Source organism: Ranitomeya variabilis, chromosome 6 (assembly GCF_051348905.1).
Source record: "Ranitomeya variabilis isolate aRanVar5 chromosome 6, aRanVar5.hap1, whole genome shotgun sequence".
Lineage (NCBI taxonomy): Eukaryota > Metazoa > Chordata > Amphibia > Anura > Dendrobatidae > Ranitomeya > Ranitomeya variabilis.
This window is the reverse complement of record NC_135237.1, coordinates 22,091,297-22,110,731: the sequence shown is the minus strand read 5'-3', so window position 1 is coordinate 22,110,731 and position 19,435 is coordinate 22,091,297. Positions and strand designations below refer to the sequence as shown.

Genomic DNA, 19,435 nt, shown 5'->3' with positions numbered 1-19,435 from the left:
GAGGAGGACAGAGTGTCGCTTGCTCTTGGCGGTTAAGAGGTCATTGGTGACCTTAGTTAGGGCAGTGTCAGTGGAGTGGTGTGACCGGAAGCCAGATTGTAAGCGGTCAAAGAGGGAGCAAGAAGAGAGATGGGAGGACAGTTCAAGGTAGACGTGTTGTTCCAGTAGTTTTGAGGCATAGGGGAGGAGTGATATAGGGCGATAGCTAGATACAGAGGATGGGTCAAGAGAGGGCTTTTTGAGGATAGGTGTGATGAAGGCATGTTTAAAGCTTGAGGGGAAAACACCAGTTGTTAGTGATAGGTTGAAGAGATGGGTTAGGGTTGGGATGAAGTTTGTGGTGAGGTTTGGGATGAGGTGGGATGGGAGCGGGTCAAGTGCACAGGTGGTGAGATGGTAACATCAATGAAAGCTTGAAGTCTTTTGTGGTAGTTGTGGACAAGGTTCTTTATTTTCTCAGATGGTAAAGCTGCCCACTCTTCTGGGCAAAAAGAATCCAGTTCCTGTAAATTTCTGGGCTATCTAGCATGAACTGCGCACTTGAGATCTCCCCAGAATGGCTCAATGATATTGAGGTCAGGAGACTGAGATGGCCACTCCAGAACCTTCACTTTGTTCTGCTGTAGCCAATGACAGGTCGACTTGGCCTTGTGTTTTGGTCATTTGATCATTATCATGTTGGAACGTCCCAGTATGTCCCATGCCCAGCTTCCGGGCTGATGAGTAACTCCGGATCAGTAATGTAACGTGCACAGTCACTGCACCAGCAGAATAGTGAGTGCAGCTCTGGGGTATAATAAAGGATGTAACTCAGGATCAGTAATGTAATGTATGTACACAGTGACTGCACCAGCAGAATAGTGAGTGCAGCTCTGGGGTATAATAAAGGATGTAACTCAGGATCAGTACAGGATCAGTAATGTAATATACAGTATGTACACAGTGACTGCACCAGCAGAATAGTGAGTGCAGCTCTGGAGTATAATACAAGATGTAACTCAGGATCAGTAATGTAATGTATGTACACAGTGACTGCACCAGCAGAGTAGTGAGTGCAGCTCTGGGGTATAATGCAGGATGTAACTCAGGATCAGTAATGTAATGTATGTACGCAGTGACTGCACCAGCAGAGTAGTGAGCACAGCTCTGGGATATAATACAGGATGTAACTCAGGATCAGTAATGTAATGTCTGTACACAGTGACTGCACCAGCAGAATAGTGAGTGCAGCTCTGGAGTATAATACAGGATGTAACTCAGGATCAGTAATGTAATGTATGTACACAGTGACTGCACCAGCAGAATAGTGAGTGCAGCTCTGGAGTATAATGCAGTATGCAACTCAGGATCATTAATGTAATGTATGTACACAGTGACTGCACCAGCAGAATAGTGAGTGCAGCTCTGGAGTATAATACAGGATGTAACTCAGGATCAGTAATGTAATGTATGTACACAGTGACTGCACCAGCAGAATAGTGAGTGCAGCTCTGGAGTATAATGCAGTATGTAACTCAGGATCATTAATGTAATGTATGTACACAGTGACTGCACCAGCAGAATAGTGAGTGCAGCTCTGGAGTATAATACAGGATGTAACTCAGGATCAGTAATGTAATGTATGTACACAGTGACTGCACCAGCAGAATAGTGAGTGCAGCTCTGGAGTATAATACAGGATGTAACTCAGGATCAGTAATGTAATGTATGTACACAGTGACTGCACCAGCAGAATAGTGAGTGCAGCTCTGGAGTATAATACAGGAGGTAACTCAGGATCAGTAATGTAATGTATGTACACAGTGACTGCACCAGCAGAATAGTGAGTGCAGCTCTGGAGTATAATGCAGTATGTAACTCAGGATCATTAATGTAATGTATGTACACAGTGACTGCACCAGCAGAATAGTGAGTGCAGCTCTGGGGTATAATACAGGATGTAACTCAGGATCAGTAATGTAATGTATGTACACAGTGACTGCACCAGCAGAATAGTGAGTGCAGCTCTGGAGTATAATACAGGATGTAACTCAGGATCAGTAATGTAATGTATGTACACAGTGACTGCACCAGCAGAATAGTGAGTGCAGCTCTGGAGTATAATACAGGATGTAACTCAGGATCAGTAATGTAATGTATGTACACAGTGACTGCACCAGCAGAATAGTGAGTGCAGCTCTGGAGTATAATACAGGATGTAACTCAGGATCAGTAATGTAATGTATGTACACAGTGACTGCACCAGCAGAATAGTGAGAGCAGCTCTGGAGTACAGGATCAGTAATTTAATAAAACAAAACCATTATCTTTTCTTTAGACTCAGTGAACATCTGTCCACTCATTGGGATGAAGGAAGTTTATCTCCAAGATCAAGAACGAATTCCTGGTCACAAGATGGTTATCGTTCAGACAGTAGCAGGGAGCGCGCTTCAAGCTCAAAAACTCGGAAGAAGGATAAGAAGGTGAAGCGTAAAAAGAAATCCAAAAAAATGAAACATTCAAAAAAGCACAAGAAGAAGGAAGAGTCTTCAGGTTCTCATCGAGAAGAATCGTCAAGCAGGAAGAGAAAGTATTCCCAGGAACGAAAACAGAGAACGTCGTCGCGATCTTCTGAAGATTCTTCTAAAAGGGGCTGGTCTCGATCTGATATAGAGCAGGAATCCTCCCATCATTCCCAATCCAGGTCGAGATCTTATTCCAGAGACAGTGGAAGATCAAGAAACAAGTCAATTTCTAGAGGCTGCACAAGAAGTAGATCCCGCAGCAAATCGAGATCCAGAAGCAAAAATATGTCTGGGTCACACTCCAACTCTCATTCCTCCAAGAGAACAAAGACTTCTTCAGCATCTCCCCAAAAGAAAAAATCATCCGGAAGCAAATCTGGAGCAGGCGTTCAGCCCGGAAAATCTGCAAATACCAAGTCGATGGATGAATCTGTCCTTGCCTTTGTCACAAATGAGAACGTTCATGTGTTTTCATTAAGTGACAGTCCTCCTCCTTCCCGATGGAAGCCTGGTCAAAAGCCCTGGAAGCCTTCTTACGAACGGATTCAAGAAGTTAGGACCAATGCCTCTAATATTCTTCTGTCCCAAAGTAGGCACGGTGCGAGCAAGGTCAAAAGGGATTCTTACCGAAAGAAGCGTTCAAGCTCGGAAAGTGAACGCAGCGATTATTCCGGCAGGAGTTCAAGCTATCGTCATAAATCAAAAGATCGTTCTTCTTCCCGATCTTATAGCAGATCTTACACCCAATCTCTGAGTCGCAGCAGCTCATCTTCACCCACCGAGAGAGCCATGTCCTCACCGTACAACAGTTCTTCATCCAGCGAATCCGATGATGTTGTCTCTTCAAAAGGAACAAAAAGACGCCGCAAAGAAAAAGGTGAAATAGAAAATTCTGTGTCCCCAAAAAGCCCGGGGAGTCTTCCTAATGCCAGTTCTTCCTCTGACACGGACGAGGGAAAGGAGTTCACTAAAAGTTTGCTGAAAACCACCATGGCGTTACTGGAAAATCATACCTCCGACAGTGGCAAAGAGGAAGAAAAAAACTGCGTAGAAGAGCTTAATACGGACCAGGAAAAAAACAAAACTGAGATAGAAAGCACTCAGACTGTGATGTCCAACGTAGAGAAGATGTTGGAGAGCGACACGTTAGAAGAAAGTGTCAGGAAACTCGGAGACGAGGACACAATTTCCATTTCGCAAAATACAAATGTGACAGAAGAAGCAGCATCTTCTGGGAAGGAAGAAGGAGAAGCTTCTGAATCAGACTCCGAGGAAGTAAAACCTTCAAAAACGCCACCGTCCGAAGCATCCTCATTACCAAAGGCTTCTGAAAACCTTTCCAAAACTCCCCAAACTGAGACCTCCACTCCTGAACATAAAAGCAAGTCGAAGAAACACAAGCGACGCTCTGGTAAGAAAAGCATGAAGAAGAACCGATCAAAGAGCAAAGCAAAGGACAAATCCAAAAAAAATAAAGAAAAAAAGCTGAAAGCTCAGAAGAAGAAGCAAGCCTTCCACTGGCAACCGCCACTTGAGTTTGGAGAGGAAGAGGAGGATGAAGAGACTGCAGGTGGAGAAGGTGTTCAGTTGAAAGAAACCAACCCAAAAGACTTGCTTCTATATAAACCATCATCTACTGAGAGCAAAAGCGCAACCGATGGGTCTCTGCACATTGATAAAATCAGCAAAGAGCCAAAGATCATGTCTATCACACCTGCCGCAAAGGCATGGGAAGAAGAGCCGTTTTCAAAAGTTGCAAAAAATCCACCGACGCCTACAAGTGTCGAGCAAACATCCGACAATATAAAAGCATTTACGTCTCATCGATCGATGCCACAGATTAAACAAGAGGAAAATTGTAGAGCCCGCACTCCAGGAAATGTCGTCGCTGGAAACGCTGACCAAATTTCTACTCCGTCTACAAGCGCTACATCCGCCTCAGGGGAAAGTATACAAGTCAAAGAAGAAAATCAAACTGCATCGTCAATACAAAAAGTTGAAGCTGACATCTCCGAAACTGCCACCATCGATAATAAATGGAAGCCAGTCCAAGGTCCTACCTTTGTGCAGAACCAAAAGCCAACCGTTGTGCCCGTGGTTACTCCGGCTGAACCGGAGAAGAAGGCTCATGGTCTGAGAATCGAGATTAAAAGTATAAACAAAGTGAGACCAGGATCACTTTTCGATGAAGTGCGGAAGACTGCTCGTCTAAACCAGCGTCCAAGGAACCAGGAGAGTTCCAGCGAGGAAAGGTCTTCAAGCCAAGAGGAGGAAAGCAGATCGAGTGGCAAGGCCAGGAGTCAAAGCAAATCCCAGACTCCTTCCAGTCACCGATCAAGATCTTTATCTTCTAGCAGGTCGAGGAGTCGATCTGTTGGATATAGTTCTTCATCCAGGTAGGAAACGCACTGTACGTGTCCGCTGATCTCCTTTCATCAGTGGGAATCATCAGTCCAGAGTGTGAGTCTCTAGTTATGAAGGCGCCTTTTATTACAAGGCGTGGATGAATGCTTCAGTTATGGACTGAATTGGTGTCACCATCTTTATCAGGTCAAGAAGTTACACTAGAAGTCGAAGCAGGAGACGCTACAGTGACTACAGATCGCGGACACGCAGCAGATCTTCCGCCAGTTCAAGAAGTTCTAGGTAAGACAAGCGCCAGCACAACAACCCTATGCATGCCCTAAAGGCATTGAAGACTGACCCAAGTCTTATATTCCAGCTCCATTGCTTTTTTTACTGTTCCTTTACACTTCTTCACCTTTTTAATTGTATATTTTTTTCACAAGTAAATATGTAGAATCCCTTTTAAGTAAATTATTATCCAGCCACAAAGACAGTAGCCAAAATGTTTTAAGTCCTTGTTCATTGTATTTACATTAGTATAACTAACGTAACTGTGTTCAATATAGCAGGAGCCGCTCAAGAAGTATCTCATACGATCGTCATCGCAAAAGATCCAGGTATGGAAGTTACAAGTAATAACGTACATCTACAGGAATATAACTAATATAATACTACTCCTATGTACAAGAATATAACTACTATAATACTACTCCTATGTACAAGAATATAACTACTATAATACTGCCCCTATGTACAAGAATATAACTACTATAATACTGCTCCTATATACAAGAATATACCTACTATAATACTGCTCCTATGTACAAGAATATAACTACTATAATACTGCCCCTATGTACAAGGATATAACTACTATAATACTGCCCCTATGTACAAGGATATAACTACTATAATACTGCCCCTATGTACAAGAATATAACTACTATAATACTGCCCCTATGTACAAGGATATAACTACTATAATACTGCCCCTATGTACAAGGATATAACTACTATAATACTGTCCCTATGTACAAGGATATAACTACTATAATACTGCCCCTATGTACAAGGATATAACTACTATAATACTGCACCTATGTACAAGAATATAACTACTATAATACTGCTCCTATGTACAAGGATATAACTACTATAATACTGCTCCTATGTACAAGAATATAACTACTATAATACTGCCCCTATGTACAAGAATATAACTACTATAATACTGCCCCTATGTACAAGAATATAACTACTATAATACTGCCCCTATGTACAAGAATATAACTACTATAATACTGCTCCTATATACAAGGATATAACTACTATAATACTGCCCCCTATGTACAAGAATATAACTACCATAATACTGCTCCTCCTTGATAAGAATATAACTACTATAATACTGTCCCTATGTACAGGAATATAACTACTATAATACTGCTCCTATGTACAAGAATATAACTACTATAATACTGCTCCTATGTACAAGAATATAACTACTATAATACTGTCCCTATGTACAAGGATATAACTACTATAATACTGCCCCTATGTACAAGGATATAACTACTATAATACTGCCCCTATGTACAAGAATATAACTACTATAATACTGCTCCTATGTACAAGGATATAACTACTATAATACTGCTCCTATGTACAAGAATATAACTACTATAATACTGCCCCTATGTACAAGAATATAACTACTATAATACTGCCCCCTATGTACAAGAATATAACTACTATAATACTGCTCCTATGTACAAGGATATAACTACTATAATACTGCTCCTATGTACAAGAATATAACTACTATAATACTGCCCCTATGTACAAGAATATAACTACTATAATACTGCCCCCTATGTACAAGAATATAACTACCATAATACTGCTCCTCCTTGATAAGAATATAACTACTATAATACTGTCCCTATGTACAGGAATATAACTACTATAATACTGCTCCTATGTACAAGAATATAACTACTATAATACTGCTCCTATGTACAAGAATATAACTACTATAATACTGCCCCCTATGTACAAGAATATAACTACTATAATACTGCCCCTATGTAGAAGAATATAAATACTATAATACTGCTCCTATGTACAAGAATATAACTACTATAATACTGCTCCTATGTACAAGAATATAACTACTATAACACTGCCCCCTATGTGCAAGAATATAACTACCATAATACTGCTCCTCCTTGATAAGAATATAACTACTATAATACTGTCCCTATGTACAGGAATATAACTACTATAATACTGCTCCTATGTACAAGAATATAATTACTATAATACTGCCCCTATGTACAAGAATATAACTACTATAATACTGCCCCTATGTACAAGAATATAACTACTATAATACTGCTGCTATGTACAAGAATATAACTACTATAATACTGCCCCCTATATACAAGAATATAACTACTATAATACTGCTCCTATGTACAAGAATATAACTACTATAATACTGCCCCCTATGTACAAGAATATAACTACTATAATACTGCTCCTATGTACAAGAATATAACTACTTTAATACTGCTCCTATGTACAAGAATATAACTGCTATAATACTGCCCCTATGTACAAGGATATAACTACTATAATACTGCTCCTATGTACAAGGATATAACTACTATAATACTGCTCCTATGTACAAGAATATAACTACTATAATACTGCCCCTATGTACAAGAATATAACTACTATAATACTGCCCCTATGTACAAGAATATACTATAATACTGCCCCTATGTACAAGAATATACTATAATACCGCCCCTATGTACAAGAATATAACTACTATAATACTGCCCCTATGTACAAGGATATAACTACTATAATACTGCTCCTATGTACAAGGATATAACTACTATAATACTGCTCCTATGTACAAGAATATAACTACTATAATACTGCCCCTATGTACAAGAATATAACTACTATAATACTGCCCCTATGTACAAGAATATACTATAATACTGCCCCTATGTACAAGAATATACTATAATACCGCCCCTATGTACAAGAATATAACTACTATAATACTGCCCCCATGTACAAGAATATAACTACTATAATACTGCCCCCATGTACAAGAATATAACTACTATAATACTGCCCCCTATGTACAAGAATATAACTACTATAATACTGCTCCTATATACAAGGATATAACTACTATAATACTGCCCCCTATGTACAAGAATATAACTACCATAATACTGCTCCTCCTTGATAAGAATATAACTACTATAATACTGTCCCTATGTACAGGAATATAACTACTATAATACTGCTCCTATGTACAAGAATATAACTACTATAATACTGCTCCTATGTACAAGAATATAACTACTATAACACTGCCCCCTATGTGCAAGAATATAACTACCATAATACTGCTCCTCCTTGATAAGAATATAACTACTATAATACTGTCCCTATGTACAGGAATATAACTACTATAATACTGCTCCTATGTACAAGAATATAATTACTATAATACTGCTGCTATGTACAAGAATATAACTACTATAATACTGCCCCTATGTACAAGAATATAACTACTATAATACTGCCCCCTATATACAAGAATATAACTACTATAATACTGCTCCTATGTACAAGAATATAACTACTATAATACTGCCCCCTATGTACAAGAATATAACTACTATAATACTGCTGCTATGTACAAGAATATAACTACTATAATACTGCCCCTATGTACTGGAATATAACTACTATAATACTGCTCCTATGTACAAGAATATAACTACTATAATACTGCCCCCTATGTACAAGAATATAACTACTACAATACTGCCCCTATGTACAAGAATATAACTACTATAATACTGCTCCTATGTACAAGAATATAACTACTATAATACTGCCCCTATGTACAAGAATATAACTACTATAATACTGCCCCCTATGTACAAGAATATAACTACTTTAATACTGCTCCTATGTACAAGAATATAACTGCTATAAGGCTGCCGTCACACTAGCAGTATTTGGTCAGTATTTTACATCAGTATTTGTAAGCCAAAACCAGCAGTGGGTGATAAATGCAGAAGTGGAGCATATGTTTATATTATACTTTTCCTCTAATTGTTCCACTCCTGGTTTTGGCTTAAGGTACCTTCACACTAAACGACGCTGCAGTGATATCGACAACGATGCCGATCGCTGCAGCGTCGCTGTTTGGTCGCTGGAGAGCTGTCACACAGACAGCTCTCCAGCGACCAACGATGCCGAGGTCCCCGGGTAACCAGGGTAAACATCGGGTTACTAAGCGCAGCGCCGCGCTTAGTAACCCGATGTTTACCCTGGTTACCATTGTAAATGCAAAAAAAACAAACAGTACATACTCACCTTCTGCTGTCTGTCACACGTCCCTCGCCGTCTGCTTCCCGTACTGACTGAGTGCCGGCTGGAAAGCAGGGCACAGCGGTGACATCACTGCTGTGCTCTGCTTTCACTTTACAGCCGGCACTCACAGTCAGTGCGAGAAGCAGACGGCAAGGGACGTGTGACAGACAGCAGAAGGTGAGTATGTACTGTTTGTTTTTTTTGCATTTACAATGGTAACCAGGGTAAACATCGGGTTACTAAGTGCGGCGCTGCGCTTAGTAACCCGATATTTACCCTGGTTACCACTGTAAAACATCGCTGGCATCGTTGCTTTGGCTGTCAAACACGACGATACACGCCGATCTGACGACCAAATAAAGTTCTGAACTTTCAGCAACGACCAGCGATATCACAGCGGGATCCTGATCGCTGCTGCGTGTCAAACACAACGAGATCGCTATCCAGGACGCTGCAACATCACGGATCGCTATCGTTATCGTTGCAAAGTCGTTTAGTGTGAAGGTACCTTTACAAATACTGATGTAAAATACTGAACAAATACTGCTAGTGTGACGGCAGCCTAATACTGCTCCTATGTACAGGAATATAACTACTATAATACTGCTCCTATGTACAAGAATATAACTACTAGAATACTGCTCCTATGTACAAGAATATAACTACTATAATACTGCCCCTATGTACAAGACTATAACTACTATAATACTGCCCCTATGTACAAGAATATAACTACTATAATACTGCTCCCTATGTGCAAGAATATAACTACTATAATACTGCTCCTATGTACAAGAATATAACTACTATAATACTGCCCCTATGTACAAGAATATAACTACTATAATACTGCTCCTATGTACAAGAATATAACTACTATAATACTGCTCCCTATGTGCAAGAATATAACTACTATAATACTGCTCCTATGTACAAGAATATAACTACTATAATACTGCCCCTATGTACAAGAATATAACTACTATAATACTGCTCCTATGTACAGGAATATAACTACTATAATACTGCCCCTATGTACAAGAATATAACTACTATAATACTGCTCCCTATGTGCAAGAATATAACTACTATAATACTGCTCCCTATGTACAAGAATATAACTACTATAATACTGCTCCTATGTACAAGAATATAACTACTATAATACTGCCCCTATGTACAAGAATATAACTACTATAATACTGCTCCTATGTACAGGAATATAACTACTATAATACTGCCCCTATGTACAAGAATATAACTACTATAATACTGCTCCCTATGTGCAAGAATATAACTACTATAATACTGCCCCTATGTACAAGAATATAACTACTATAATACTGCTCCTATGTACAAGAATATAACTACTATAATACTGCCCCTATGTACTGGAATATAACTACTATAATACTGCTCCTATGTACAAGAATATAACTACTATAATACTGCCCCTATGTACTGGAATATAACTACTATAATACTGCTCCTATGTACAGGAATATAGCTACTATAATACTTCCCCTATGCACAAGAATATAACTACTATAATACTGCTCCTATGTACAAGAATATAACTACTATAATACTGCCCCTATGTACAAGAATATAACTACTATAATACTGCTCCTATGTGCAAGAATATAACTACTATAATACTGCTCCTATGTACAAGGATATAACTACTATAATACTGCTCCTATGTACAAGAATATAACTACTATAATACTGCCCCTATATACAAGAATATAACTACCATAATACTGCTCCTCCTTGATAAGAATATAACTACTATAATACTGTCCCTATGTACAGGAATATAACTACTATAATACTGCTCCTATGTACAAGAATATAACTACTATAATACTGCTCCTATGTACAAGAATATAACTACTATAATAATGCTCCTATATACAAGAATATAACTACTATAATACTGCTCCTATGTACAAGAATATAACTACTATAATACTGCTCCTATGTACAAGAATATAACTACTATAACACTGCCCCCTATGTGCAAGAATATAACTACCATAATACTGCTCCTCCTTGATAAGAATATAACTACTATAATACTGTCCCTATGTACAGGAATATAACTACTATAATACTGCTCATATGTACAAGAATATAATTACTATAATACTGTCCCTATGTACAAGAATATAACTACTATAATACTGCCCCTATGTACAAGAATATAACTACTATAATACTGCCCCCTATATACAAGAATATAACTACTATAATACTGCTCCTATGTACAGGAATATAACTACTATAATACTGCTCCTATGTACAAGAATATAACTACTATAATACTGCTCCTATGTACAAGAATATAACTACTATAATACTGCTCCTATGTACAAGAATATAACTACTATAATAATGCTCCTATATACAAGAATATAACTACTATAATACTGCTCCTATGTACAAGAATATAACTACTATAATACTGCTCCTATGTACAAGAATATAACTACTATAACACTGCCCCCTATGTGCAAGAATATAACTACCATAATACTGCTCCTCCTTGATAAGAATATAACTACTATAATACTGTCCCTATGTACAGGAATATAACTACTATAATACTGCTCATATGTACAAGAATATAATTACTATAATACTGTCCCTATGTACAAGAATATAACTACTATAATACTGCCCCTATGTACAAGAATATAACTACTATAATACTGCCCCCTATATACAAGAATATAACTACTATAATACTGCTCCTATGTACAAGAATATAACTACTATAATACTGCCCCCTATGTACAAGAATATAACTACTATAATACTGCTCCTATGTACAAGAATATAACTGCTATAATACTGCCCCTATGTACAAGGATATAACTACTATAATACTGCTCCTATGTACAAGGATATAACTACTATAATACTGCTCCTATGTACAAGAATATAACTACTATAATACTGCCCCTATGTACAAGAATATAACTACTATAATACTGCCCCTATGTACAAGAATATACTATAATACTGCCCCTATGTACAAGAATATACTATAATACCGCCCCTATGTACAAGAATATAACTATAATACTGCCCCTATGTACAAGAATATAACTACTATAATACTGCCCCTATGTACAGGAATATAACTACTATAATACTGCTCCTATGTACAAGAATATAACTACTATAATACTGCCCCTATGTACAAGAATATAACTACTATAATACTGCTCCTATGGACAAGAATATAACTACTATAATACTGCTCCCTATGTGAAAGAATATAACTACTATAATACTGCTCCTATGTACAGGAATATAACTACTATAATACTGCTCCTATGTACAAGAATATAACTACTATAATACTGCTCCTATGTACAAGAATATAACTACTATAATACTGCCCCTATGTTCAAGAATATAACTACTATAATACTGCCCCTATGTACAAGAATATAACTATAATACTGCCCCTATGTACAAGAATATAACTACTATAATACTGCCCCTATGTACAGGAATATAACTACTATAATACTGCTCCTATGGACAAGAATATAACTACTATAATACTGCTCCTATGTACAGGAATATAACTACTATAATACTGCTCCTATGTACAAGAATATAACTACTATAATACTGCTCCTATGTACAAGAATATAACTACTATAATACTGTCCCTATGTACAGGAATATAACTACAATAATACTGCCCCTATGTACAAGAATATAACTACTATAATACTGTCCCTATGTACAGGAATATAACTACTATGATACTGCCCCTATGTACAGGAATATAACTACAATAATACTGCCCCTATGTACAAGAATATAACTACTATAATACTGCCCCCTATGTACAAGAATATAACTACAATAATACTGCCCCTATGTACAAGAATATAACTACTATAATACTGCCCTTTCCTTTTGTTGCGTCTAGCACAGTATATTAGCACTACCTTCAGGTTCCTCCTTCACCGCGTTTCCGTCCTTTTCTATTCTCTGTGACCTCCTCGGTTCCTCCTCCGGACCTGGCACAGGACATTGTACGCGGTCTTTGTATAAGTCTCGCCCTCTGTCTCTCCTTTCCAGGAGCCGGTCTTACACGTATGACAGCTATGACAGTCGGAGCCGCAGCCGTAGCAGAAGCCCTTCCTACTACAGATCGCGCAGCTATAACCGCCGCTCCAGGTGCGTAATGACACAATATGAACCCGCCGCAGTTTTAACGCTCAGGGGTAATTTTTTATTATTTTTTTTTGTCTGCTTTCCGCAGAAGTCGGAGGTCATCGTACAGTGGGAGTGATCGAAGTTACGGTCATCGCCGGCGCCACAGTGGGAGGAGCTAAGAAACTTTTTTTTGTTTGGTGTATTTGTGTTACACAGAATCTGAAGAAGCGTCCACCGGAGCCGCGTGTACATTATTATTATAAGATGTCGGCCTGCCCGTATCTGGAGCTCGTGGGCTGACCTCCATCTATGCACATGGGCTTCACCCTGAGAGCGGAGGGGCTTCTCCAGGCCTGACTTAATGATGATGGATCTTTAGGATCGTTCATCAATAGCAGATCGGTGGGAGACCAACAGCCAGCCCACCCAGGTCACTGCCCTGTACCATCATAGCTCCGAAAAATAGGGACTTTTTATTTTTCCTTTTAGCGCCACTTCTATAATTTTTTTTTACTTGTTTACTTTGTCTAGTTTTCTGATCTATGTAAAAAGAACTTAAAAACTTTAGCGGACTTCTGATTATCCTTCACTGGACCCTAAAAGGCGCCGGACTGTCAGATTTTCAGACAATGCGTATTACTCCATAAACCGCCCCCAATACAAGTGTGTAAAAGTGGCACATTATTTTTTATTTATTTATTTTTTTTATCCGTGACCAGTGTTACGTGGTTTCCCGTTTTCGGAGGGCCCCTTATGGGTATTGTCTTTGGAGCCTATGTATCCAGATCATCAGTATTACACAGATTGTTCTTCTGTGAGGTTATTCCAGCTATTAAAGTGATGCTGTTCAGCCAGTGTTCCCTGTTATCAGCCGCTACATTATATCACATATTCTGAGATTCTGTAGATGTCACTGATATCAGACTCGTGTTATACTATCCACTGGTCACTTTTAATTCCACCTTTCGTAACGTACATCACCGGTGCCTAAAATGTGGACTTTTTTGTTTTTTGATCATCGCCCGTCCCCTCTCACTTTGTGGCATGCCCCAAAAATGTATTTTCTGTGGTTTAGAAGGGGTTTCCAGCCTTTCTAACACTACAAAATTAGGTATTACCTATAAAATGTGGCGCCATATCTTATGCCTCTGATGCCGTCCGCGCTCCAGAAATGTGTTCTTTTTTTTTTTTGTTTTTCATCTTTTTGTAAGTTGCAAAAAATACGGACGCTCCTGCACATTCATTGGGTGGGAATCTCGGGGGCTCCGTACGTTTCCTTGGGAGGGATAGGTGGTTGTGAAATATGTAGGAATTGTACTTTTTTTTTTTTTTTTTTTTTTTTTATATATATATTTTCAGCTTTATATTCATTTTATGCTTTGAAAAAAATATAAACCTTGTAAATAAAACGATTATTAAAGGTGACACTGACTGAAGTTTATTTAAAGGGGATGTCCACTAGTAAATATATAGGCACCATTTGCACACTGATATAAAAATGATCAAGTGAAGAGTTACATTATTTACTTAATGTGGTCACAATGTATGGCGATGGGCACGTCCTTGCCCTGAGTGCTGGGGGTCGCACAGGATCGATCACTCACCCCACACTAAGGCCTCTTCATGTCTCTGCAGGGGAGCCAATTAATGGAGCTTCCTGCCTTTTTGTCAGGGAAGGAGCAGAGGCAGGCAGCATTGGAGAGGAACTAAAAAGGGATTAATTATATGGTTGCCAGAGGGAGAAGGAGACTGATTCTAACCAAAGCCCGCCCCCAGCAGCACTAAGGACACATGGAAGCAAAAAAAAAAAGTTGAATATTTTTTTTTCCCCCCCTTATTTTATATCTCTTTACTGCTTTTCCCAACCTTTTCTATGAAAATATTTTTTGAGATCACCTCTTTAAATAATAATGGTTTCTGCAACTAATTTGAAACACAAGAATCACGTGAGCTTGCACTGAACTATAGTAGAGAGTTTGAACAGACAGAGCTGCAGTGCAAAGCATGGTGGATGCAGAGAGCTGCAGACTCTCCTGAGACAGAAGGCGTATTTCACACTCCAATGGGTGGTGCAGCTGAGCTGGAGTCGTTGATCGTAGATTTTTCTTTTTCCAATTAGTGCTGAAGCAACCGCATCTGAATATGGTAAATTGACAAAATGTGGGGGGGATTCGTGCCGCTAGGGTCTCTCTCCTCTGCTGCCAGGATGCTGAGGATCCTGATAACTGCCGATCTCTGGCATTGAAACCTATCAACAACCAAGAGCCTGATGCCCCATAAATGTACATGACACTTGTTGAATGCACAAGTGAAGTTTTTATTATTAAAATGGATACAACATACAAAAATTACTGATACGTTAAAAAACAGATGATGGGAATGAGGTGAGAGACTACAAAGGAAAACCAGCCGCATGAGAACACACACATAACATAGTGAGGGTATTACCAATCAGCAGCCCAAATAATGCATATCTCCAGAACAACAAGGCATAATACTGAACGCTAATGAGGGGGGGACAAGAAGGAAGCAAAGACGTCAAATGTATAATGGCCAATGGCTCATAAGAGCTTACTCCTATCCCTAGAATGTATCCCTCCGTACTATAGTACTGCCCATACAGTGCAAAGTGTCCTAAGAGGCGCCTAAATGATACGCCATGTACTGGGCTTACCCATGTGTGCGCTCCCGTGCAGTCGGTATCCAGCAGAGAGCTCCGACGCGCGTTTCGCGTGCTGTGCTTCCTCGGGGGTCTGGCATTGTCTGATATTTCAGCCGTGTCCCGACTGGGAGGAAGTGGCGGACATGGGGGTAAACGAGCGATTACACCTCTTATTACATAACTGAATATAGATGTATTGTATGGATAAGTATATGAACCCCCTAACCATCACACTACTGGCAGCATCAGGTGTTCACATACTTATCCATACAATACGATGGGTGAGAATTCTTTTGGCTGTATACTGGAGTTTAATACAGTCAGATCTAGCTCACGTCATAGATTTATACAGATTTATACCACCACCACTAGGGGGATCTCGCTGCATACAGATTTATACAGCCACCACTAGAGGGAGCTCATTACATACAGATTTATACAGCCACCACTAGGGGGAGCTCACTACATACAGATTTATACAGCCACAACTAGAGGGAGCTCACTACATACAGATTTATACAGTCACCACTAGAGGGAGCTCGCGACATACAGATTTATACAGCCACCACTAGAGGGAGCTCACTACATACAGATTTATACAGCCATCACATCACTATAGGGAGCTCACTACATACAGATTTATACAGCCACCACTAGAGGGAGCTCATTACATACAGATTTATACAGCCACCACTAGGGGGAGCTCACTACATACAGATTTATACAGCCACAACTAGAGGGAGCTCACTACATACAGATTTATACAGTCACCACTAGAGGGAGCTCGCGACATACAGATTTATACAGCCACCACTAGAGGGAGCTCACTACATACAGATTTATACAGCCATCACTATAGGGAGCTCACTACATACAGATTTATACAGCCACCACTAGAGGGAGCTCATTACATACAGATTTATACAGCCACCACTAGGGGGAGCTCACTACATACAGATTTATACAGCCACAACTAGAGGGAGCTCACTACATAAAGATTTATTCAGTCACCACCAGGAGGAGCTCTGAAATTTGGAACTACTGCCATCTGGAACATTAGATTCTCATTGAATTTGGATGATGCAATGAGGCGGCACCATATTTCCATGGTTGTGATTGGTGCAGTCTATGTCCTGGCAATGATAGGATGCAAAGTGATTTCTGAAGGAATTAACAGTGTATAAGAATACGTTATCTGACGGCCGCCAGCGATCTCGACTATTTTGGAAACCGGTTTGGAAGATCAGGTGGAAATTTTGTTAGTCATTAATCTGTCTATGACCTGAATGGGTTAATGATTTACTCGTTCATATTCATCTGCACAAGGCTGGGAAAAGGTAAAAGGGGTTGTCCAGTAGTGGATACTAATAATTAATAAGGGGTTGTCCAGTAGTGGATGCTAATAATAAGGGGTTGTCCAGTAGTGGATGCTAATAATAAGGGGTTGTCCAGTAGTGGATGCTAGTAATTAATAAGGGGTTGTCCAGTAGTGGATACTAGTAATTAATAAGGGGTTGTCCAGTAGTGGATGCTAGTAATAAGGGGTTGTCCAGTAGTGGATGCTAATAATTAATAAGGGGTTGTCCAGTAGTGGATACTAGTAATTAATAAGGGGTTGTCCAGTAGTGGATGCTAATAATAAGGGGTTGTCCAGTAGTGGATGCTAATAATAAGGGGTTGTCCAGTAGTGGATGCTAGTAATTAATAAGGGGTTGTCCAGTAGTGGATACTAGTAATTAATAAGGGGTTGTCCAGTAGTGGATGCTAGTAATAAGGGGTTGTCCAGTAGTGGATGCTAATAATTAATAAGGGGTTGTCCAGTAGTGGATACTAGTAATTAATAAGGGGTTGTCCAGTAGTGGATGCTAATAATAAGGGGTTGTCCAGTAGTGGATGCTAATAATAAGGGGTTGTCCAGTAGTGGATGCTAGTAATTAATAAGGGGTTGTCCAGTAGTGGATACTAGTAATTAATAAGGGGTTGTCCAGTAGTGGATGCTAGTAATAAGGGGTTGTCCAGTAGTGGATGCTAATAATTAATAAGGGGTTGTCCAGTAGTGGATACTAGTAATTAATAAGGGGTTGTCCAGTAGTGGATGCTAGTAATTAATAAGGGGTTGTCCAGTAGTGGATGCTAGTAATTAATAAGGGGTTGTCCAGTAGTGGATGCTAGTAATTAATAAGGGGTTGTCCAGTAGTGGATGCTAGTAATTAATAAGGGGTTGTCCAGTAGTGGATGCTAGTAATTAATAAGGGGTTGTCCAATAGTGGATGCTAGTAATTAATAAGGGGTTGTCCAGTAGTGGATGCTAATAATTAATAAGGGGTTGTCCAGTAGTGGATGCTAGTAATTAATAAGGGGTTGTCCAGTAGTGGATGCTAGTAATTAATAAGGGGTTGTCCAGTAGTGGATGCTAGTAATTAATAAGGGGTTGTCCAGTAGTGGATACTAGTAATTAATAAGGGGTTGTCCAGTAGTGGATGCTAGTAATTAATAAGGGGTTGTCCAGTAGTGGATGCTAGTAATTAATAAGGGGTTGTCCAGTAGTGGATGCTAATAATTAATAAGGGGTTGTCCAGTAGTGGATGCTAGTAATTAATAAGGGGTTGTCCAGTAGTGGATGCTAATAATAAGGGGTTGTCCAGTAGTGGATGCTAGTAATTAATAAGGGGTTGTCCAGTAGTGGATGCTAATAATTAATAAGGGGTTGTCCAGTAGTGGATGCTAGTAATTAATAAGGGGTTGTCCAGTAGTGGATGCTAATAATAAGGGGTTGTCCAGTAGTGGATGCTAGTAATTAATAAGGGGTTGTCCAGTAGTGGATGCTAGTAATTAATAAGGGGTTGTCCAGTAGTGGATGCTAATAATAAGGGGTTGTCCAGTAGTGGATGCTAGTAATTAATAAGGGGTTGTCCAGTAGTGGATGCTAGTAATTAATAAGGGGTTGTCCAGTAGTGGATGCTAGTAATTAATAAGGGGTTGTCCAGTAGTGGATGCTAGTAATTAATAAGGGGTTGTCCAATAGTGGATGCTAATAATAAGGGGTTGTCCAGTAGTGGATGCTAATAATAAGGGGTTGTCCAGTAGTGGATACTAATAAGAAGGGGTTGTCCAGTAGTGGATGCTAATAATTAATAAGGGGTTGTCCAGTAGTGGACACGAGCAATTAAGGGGTTGTCCAGTAATGGATACTAATAATAAGGGCTTGTTCACACTTTGCAGATTTTGCTGCGGATTTTTCCGCAGCGGATTTTGAAAAACCGCATTGAAAAACCGCAGCGGTTTTCCCTGTGGATTTTCCTGCGGATTCCTCTGCGGGTTTTCA

General features: G+C 39.2%; 1 protein-coding gene across 5 annotated transcripts in view; it reads left to right on the top strand.

The window, feature by feature from the left end:
• The window catches only part of NKTR (natural killer cell triggering receptor), a 35,694-nt gene extending 20,822 nt beyond the window's left edge, over positions 1-14,872 (top strand). For 4 of the 5 annotated variants that reach the window (XM_077268039.1, XM_077268041.1, XM_077268042.1 and 1 more), the window contains 5 exons: positions 2,318-4,900; positions 5,055-5,150; positions 5,417-5,467; positions 13,371-13,469; positions 13,555-14,872. In XM_077268039.1, the coding sequence (XP_077124154.1) occupies positions 2,318-4,900; positions 5,055-5,150; positions 5,417-5,467; positions 13,371-13,469; positions 13,555-13,627 (2,902 nt within the window). In that variant the 3' untranslated portion in view covers positions 13,628-14,872. The remainder of the gene's footprint in view (positions 1-2,317; positions 4,901-5,054; positions 5,151-5,416; positions 5,468-13,370; positions 13,470-13,554) is intronic. The other variant, XM_077268040.1, reaches the window with a different exon arrangement.
• Positions 14,873-19,435: the final 4,563 nt, after the last annotated feature.